This window comes from Glandiceps talaboti, chromosome 15, assembly GCF_964340395.1.
Source record: "Glandiceps talaboti chromosome 15, keGlaTala1.1, whole genome shotgun sequence".
Taxonomy (NCBI): Eukaryota; Metazoa; Hemichordata; class Enteropneusta; family Spengelidae; genus Glandiceps; species Glandiceps talaboti.
In genome coordinates, this window is record NC_135563.1 from 5,940,965 (window position 1) to 5,948,383 (window position 7,419).

At 33.1% G+C, this 7,419-nt stretch overlaps 1 protein-coding gene across 1 annotated transcript in view; it reads left to right on the forward strand.

Moving 5' to 3' along the window:
• LOC144446544 (ATP-binding cassette sub-family A member 2-like) overlaps positions 1–6,627 on the forward strand; it is a 16,864-nt gene extending 10,237 nt beyond the window's left edge. The window contains exons 15-18 of the mRNA XM_078136329.1: positions 599–702; positions 1,477–1,675; positions 2,260–2,391; positions 2,792–6,627. Of these exons, the coding sequence (XP_077992455.1) occupies positions 599–702; positions 1,477–1,675; positions 2,260–2,391; positions 2,792–2,947 (591 nt within the window). The 3' untranslated portion in view covers positions 2,948–6,627. The remainder of the gene's footprint in view (positions 1–598; positions 703–1,476; positions 1,676–2,259; positions 2,392–2,791) is intronic.
• Positions 6,628–7,419: the final 792 nt, after the last annotated feature.

The following is a 7,419-nucleotide window of genomic DNA, read 5'->3' on the forward strand; positions in this document are numbered from 1 at the left end:
GTACCTCAGTTTTACCATCATTTAGTTGAAGTTTGTTTTGTGTCATCCATGATTTTATGTCCAGTACTGCAGTCTCCATCTTGGCAACAGTGGTGGATGTGTCAGCCAAAGCAAAGCCTTCATATAGTTGATTGTCATCAGCATATTGTATAAAATTCAAATCATGATGTCTTAATAGGGTGGCAAGTGGAGAAATGTAGATGCAAAATAGCAGTGGGCCTAGCACAGAGCCCTGGGGTACGCCATATTGTAGATGACAGTTGGTACTTCATGTAGATCGAATGAATATAGCTTTATTAAAATGAAGTCATAGTACCATAAAGTTAGTTAAATTCTTAAATATTTGATGATACACAATCATGATTTTACATATTTTATCGTTGTATCTTAACTAACATGGTCGAATTGAACATAAAATAGTGAATATACAACACATTGTTTTAGAAATATCAATTCTAAGGAGGGGATTTCAAATTTAATAAGCGATGGAAAGTATAATATGCTTTGCAAATGAACAGAAATGATACAAATATCTTTAACATTTTTGACACTACATTAACGGTATTTTGATTTACCGTATTTTGATTTTTACTTTCAGGATGAACCTACAACTGGCATGGATCCACAGTCCAAGCGGTTTCTATGGAAGATTATCCATAGTGTCGTTCAAAGTGGTACTTCAGTTATATTTACATCTCATAGGTATGAATTGAAAGAATGTGTTGTTGTTCTTGTGAATTTGTGCTTGGTAAAGAGCCTCGGAAATACTAAACCTATGCCATTATTTAGATGTCACTCGCCAAATTTATTTGATAAAGGTCAAATGTATATTGAAAATAAGCCATTTTACAATCCAATATGGCCGCCGAATGTTGTGTTAAATTCTCTAGGAAAATACAAGTTTGTCGATAACTTTGAAAAATAATACCTTGGGCTCCCGAATTTACCTTCTTACTACTAAAGGAATACCAAAAATATGTCAATTTTATGAACGGTGTACTAGCATACAAAGTGTTCAGTACCCTTAATACTACCGTGCCGATTACAAGGACTTGATGTAGAATGACAAGCACTTGATGTACAAATCCCATAGTTTTTGTTCGAACGCGTTCAACTTATCTCGCTTATGGTATAATCATGATAACACATATTGGACAGTACAATATAGTTCTCCACAGTTACTGTTGTTCTTGCACAATATTTCCTGATGACAGTAGTTTTGTCAGTCGTGTGAGAGATAGAATGTATATCATGTTAAAATAATAAGATTGTTAATGCATCAAAATTCTCAGTCATCTTTTTTTTGTAAATTGAATATTCATAGAACTCTCATCGTTATAATTAAATTCAATTATTTGTTGATGTTAGTGTTTGTGTCAAGAGCATATTATTGTTTTGATATTTGTACATTTTTATGTATATCTACAAATCAAGTCGTACATATGTTTTGACTCAGCTTGTTTTCACCTCTTTCAGTATGGAAGAATGTGAGAATCTCTGCAGTCGTCTTGCCATAATGGTGAATGGACAGTTTAAATGTATTGGTAGTATACAACATCTCAAGTCTAAATTTGGAGATGGTTACACAATCACAGTTATTCTTAATAAAAATCAACCAAAGCAACAACAAGTTAGATCATTCTTTCTACAAGCATTCCCTGAAAGTATAATAAAGGTAACTTTATTACAAATATGTAGTTTTATACATAGCTTGAAATGTACCATATTTCATATATAATATGTGAGGTTAGCTTTTAAAGATATCACCAGGTTTAAATCATGTATCGGTAAAATCGTGTAACTTAGGGAAGAAGGTACACAACATATTCCTAATTGCTCTTCGAGAGTGAGTGCAGGAGAAAGAACATGGCGAACATAAATTATCATGACGTTTACATTTTTACAAAGATCTTAAAATTATCATTTTTGCAATAATCAAGATATAAAATCGACATTCTATAGGTATTGCATTAGGTTTAGTGGGAAGTTACTGTTTTACCGATGTCTGTCTGTCTGTGTACTGATTATTTCAGAAACTAATAGTTCGTGAGGGCCCAACGAAACCCATTCTATAGAGGTAAATAACATCGAAATTACGATTTTAAAGATTTGTATCATGAAATGCGTTTGTCAGGTTAAACCGTATGAGGCATATAATAATGTTATCTTCAGGGAAATATACAGCAAACAGAATTAATATTGTTGGTTTGTAAACTTAATAATACTTAATACGTTTGGTCAATTTGTTTCATATTACAGGATAGCCATTGTAACATGGTGGAATTTGAGGTAAAGTCAATATCATTGAGTGAGGTGTTCTCAACGTTAGAAGCAATGAAGGAGACTTTAGATATTGAAGATTATTCTGTAAGACAGACCTCATTAGATGATGTAAGTTCTAACAAAACTTAAGTTTGACACGTTCGGTCGATTTCACACGACATTCACAGTTTGAGTTCGTACATCACCCTTTCCATTTGCAATAGTATAGAAAGCGGGACAATAACGTGAAATAAAAATAGCTACAGAACTGTTGATCGGTATCCCTAAGGAAGAATGGTTAATCTAATTTTGTTATGATTACGGCATTGTAGTAAGACGGTGCAGATAAGGGATATTGCAACATATTTATTCATTATAGTATTTATTGAATAATTCCTATTTTCAAGTATAGTAAATAGACATTTACATCAAATATTGCAAAACAATATCGTTTTTCGCCTTTATTGTTGTTCTTATCTAACTATACATTAGCAATGATCTAAATATGTTATAATGTTGCAATTTGCAGGTGTTTATCAACTTTGCCAAGAAACAGCATAAGTCATTAATGGTACAAACAAACTCGGAAGATGACGATACATCTGCATCACGGTCTGAGAACACATTTGAAATAGATATCTCTGTACTAAGCACAATTCCTTATTTGGAAAGTACACCTGTGTAGTTGTGATATATAGATTAATCAGTGATCAATAGGGGCAATAATTGAAGGTGCACAACTTTACTGATAATACTCATGTCAGTGTTAGGTAGAGACAGAGCTCAAGACCGGTAAGAAAAATACGAAAACGTGATTCAAAGATATAACCCTTTATACATTGGGAAAATATTGGGTTGCTTACTCAGAATCGTATGTTACACTGAAGTGAAAGATTCCTCGCTGTAGGTGTTCTTTTAATTCGTAGCGCCTATAACGTAAGATCTTTCAATCGTACAATATGGTACTCAATATCTTAACGATAGTTGATAGTTATGCCAATAGTGGTAATGATTAGCTATGCGTCGAAAAGTAGAAAAGCGAAAGAAACTAATACATTCCTCATCATGAGAGCTTAGCGTTTCTGAATTGGACAGATTTGTGTGTTGAACTACGCAATATCTTCCCATGATACACAATATATCAAAAGATTTGCGAAGACGAAAGTTAGTCTGGGTGACAGATATATTGTTGGTCAATCCTTTAATGTGGTCTTCATCGCACCATAGTAAAAATGTCAGACGGTTGATCACCTATCTGTATGGAGCTCTTCAACGGTAGCCTTTTAATAGGTGAATTGTTGTTGTCTATGAGATTTCGTCACGGTCTGGTTACTTCAACATAATTAATGCCTTTGGGTGTGGGTGTGATATTGAATCAGATTGTAGTACTTTGAAATACATATCAATATAGCCTTCTTTTATTTGCACAACATAAGCTTCAAAATATATACTATTGACAAGTAAACATTTACCAATGTGAAATACAAACACCCACCGGTACCTTCTCAGACGGGGATATTTACGTGTATTCTATGCAATAAAACTTGACAATTTTCCAAATCATTATTATTTTTAAGTGGGTTATGTTTGTCATGTTCTCGGTGAGTCCGACTAACTAGTGTCAATTATCCTGCCGGAGACCTACACAGACACACACAGTGGATTGCAATATTGGTGAGCTCCATCCAATAGATATAAGGAGCATGGGTGACTAATGAACAAATAAATTCATTACTCACTTTTTTATGTTTTGCTGAAATAGCTTTTGAAGTGCGAGCAGAATTGATTAAAAAGGCCGGGTTTAGATACATCTCAATCAAGTGATTTAATAATTTGAATAACAATCAGCATTTTTATGGTGTAATAATAATGATAAACTTGATACCATGTTTGGTGGACAGGTTAAATATAAGTTGTATAATACAAGGTCTTTTTTTATTATCGATGTACAGTAAGTTCTTATTGAAAGTTTGACTTTAGATAACTCAAATCTTTGGAAAACATTGCCTACCATCGAAATTACAATCATTCCTGGGAATCATGCATTAAATGTTCTCCAACCCATCTTTCATATTATCATTAGAAAACAGTTTTCTAATTCAAGCATTCAAAATAGATTTGATTTGCAAACTTTTTTAGCACAAGTTAAAATGTCCCTGATGAACAATGTCATTGTTCTCGTGTTTCGAGATATTTGCTTCATCTTCACCTTGATTACGCGATGTTTACCAATGTGTTCCTTCTCTTAAGATGAAGATTGGTTTCAGACTAACTAGCTCCTAGCAGTATTCACGAGGTCAATTTTGACATCACATTGGAATTAACAAGTTTGACAGGCATTTTTGTGTTGTGAGTCTTCGCTCAACTTTTATCACTTATTGTTGGCCTGCACGTCCAGACTACGTTTAATGGTTGTTAATGTAGTTGTTCCTGCAATGTATTTTTTTCCTATTAATCGTAAATGGTTCTGCATTTTACTTTTAAGAAATGGGTGTCATTTATTACTTAACACTGCAACATATCAATGCCTCTTAAACTAGTACCAAATATATTTTAATATATTGCTAAATTGTTAATTTTATTTTCGTTTTAAGGTAACATACGCCTCAGGGACCATTTTAAAGCAACGCTTTCCAAATCCAACCAAAATTTGTCATTTGAAAGCAAGTCTTGTTCCTGATCCTTTTTGAAATAACAAAAACAAATTTGGGAATTGTGTCATCGTGTTATCAAAGAAATCGGCAATGATCTCGTTTCCCCATAGATTTAACCATAGACAATAGCGATCTCCAACGTCTGTGAGTTAATGCAGTGTTCGCCGACCATTTTGGATTCTGAAATGGGTTTATTTTAATATCACCTTGGCTTTTATTTTAACATTTGTATGGTGATTCTTGATATTTTGTTTTCTTAATTTTAACTGGGAATGGGTTGGAGTTCTTTTGACCAACGTAATATATAAAAAACTAAGATACAATTATTTCCGACTTGCATAAGTACCTAGTCGTTATTTTGTGAATAATTGTTAATGTACTGTTGCCGATTTATTGCATTTTCTTTTAATTGTGGAAGGGTCAAGTGGACTCTTAATCTTCGCAACCCAACCAAATTAACTTTTTGAAACGTGAACTGTCATCTTTCCAGACAGACAAAACGATGCGTGAGGTGATTCTAACATTCTTTGCGATGCATGGTTTGTTTATTCTGTTTTAGCGTATTTTCACGAATTCTCATCACGAATTATGTTAGAGCTGAAATGATATTCAAATGAAGCGGGTTGCTTTTTGTGAAATAAATGTATTGACGAAAGGGGAAAGCTTTGTATTGGGACAGTCGTGAAATGACACCGGTAGAAATAAATTTTGGGGTTGTTTTAAGATGTCGGGTAAGAACTAGCTATGTAGACTGAGTATTATGGTTGAGAACTGAATTTTGTACTAAACTGAACTGTTTCGAAGCCATCAGAATACATGCACAGTTAATGCAAACCACAAGTGTTATACAGTAAATAACTTACAATGCAGAGTAATACTGAAATAAGTAAAATATTTATTTTCACTATCGAATTGTATGTACTATTACAAATGTATTATTTATTCCAACGTAGAGTAAACATGCAGGTGAAAATATTTCCATTTACTTTTAAGCCTCACATTGTTGTGGACACATTCAACAATTTTCCTATCATGGCGCCATTAGAACATCCAGGGCACCCGGAGCACAGTGGCAGGTCTGTTGCTTACAAAATATGGTTTTACTCCTACATTGACTAATCGGTGACAATATCAACAAGCATAAGCTAGTATTTGACTTCAGCGAGAAAATAAACTATGCAAAGATGACAAATAATAAAGGGAAATTTACTTCATATTTAGATCATGGTTTTGAAAAAAATTTACATTTTATAATTTATTATCGACATGGGATGTAGATGTACTACTGAAACGAGATTTCGTGTCTTGTATTTGTTGTATTTATATCACCGTTATGTAAATTTTAGTTTGGTCTCACTCAGGACGCTATTTTCGCTTCCACTAAATAGTGGTGCTATGCAGATTGTATATAATATCACATATTGATGAACAAGAGTAGCTGATATGCTGAGGCTCCATATACGTATTTGAAAATGTGCTCCCAAGTCAAAGGATTTTAGGTAATGTGGCATATGCATCTGTTGCATAGGCTTAATTTTTCTGATTTTTATTTTACTCATCAGGGTGCTTAACACCAAACACGGTGTTCTTAGAGTGCTTGTTGATTCCAATTTAATACACTGATGTACTTATTTAATTTTTGTTTTTCATTTTGATGTTAATATTGAGTAGTGTTATTACATTGAGTTGAACCTATGTATTTTAATTAAACACGGGATATTGAATATAATCGACCGTTGCAGTATAGACATTCAATTTGATTCTTTTAATACAGCACACATGTAATATAAAGCTGGTTGATTTTGGCATTATGGCAATGTTGGATGACGAAGACGATTATCAAAGACGTTTTCCAAAATGCCAGCCTCCCATTTGCAGGTCCTGCCTTGGGTGCCCTTTAAGGAACGTGGGCATTTGTGTTGCTAGTGTGAGACCAGAGACCTGACTGAGGATGTTTTTGCGGTAGATAAAAAAAAACGTAACTTAAGTTCTTACAAATTGAAATAATGGAGTAAAACGTATGTCAGACTATACATCTGGAACGTAGAGTTTCTAAACAGGCAAGCTTTGATGTAAATGACATAATTGAAATATTCTTTGTAGTAACTAAACTCTTCATATACTCTGTTATACCGGTAGCATAACTTTAAAACGTGTATTATGTATATGTTGAAATATGTTTGGACATAACACAGATTGAAATAATATATATATATATATATATATATATATATATATATATATATATATATATATATATATATATATATATATATATATATATATATATATATATATATATATGGCTTAGAGACAAATATTGCCAAAACATTAACGCCATGTCAAGTTGAATACCAAAGAAAACGCCCACGGACAGACTGTATTAAAACTACATTACATTCTCATTATATAACACCTACAAATCAACATGAAAAACATTCATATGTTCCATATCATCCACCACATCAACATTTTCAGCCACCTTCCCCACCTGTACAGCACC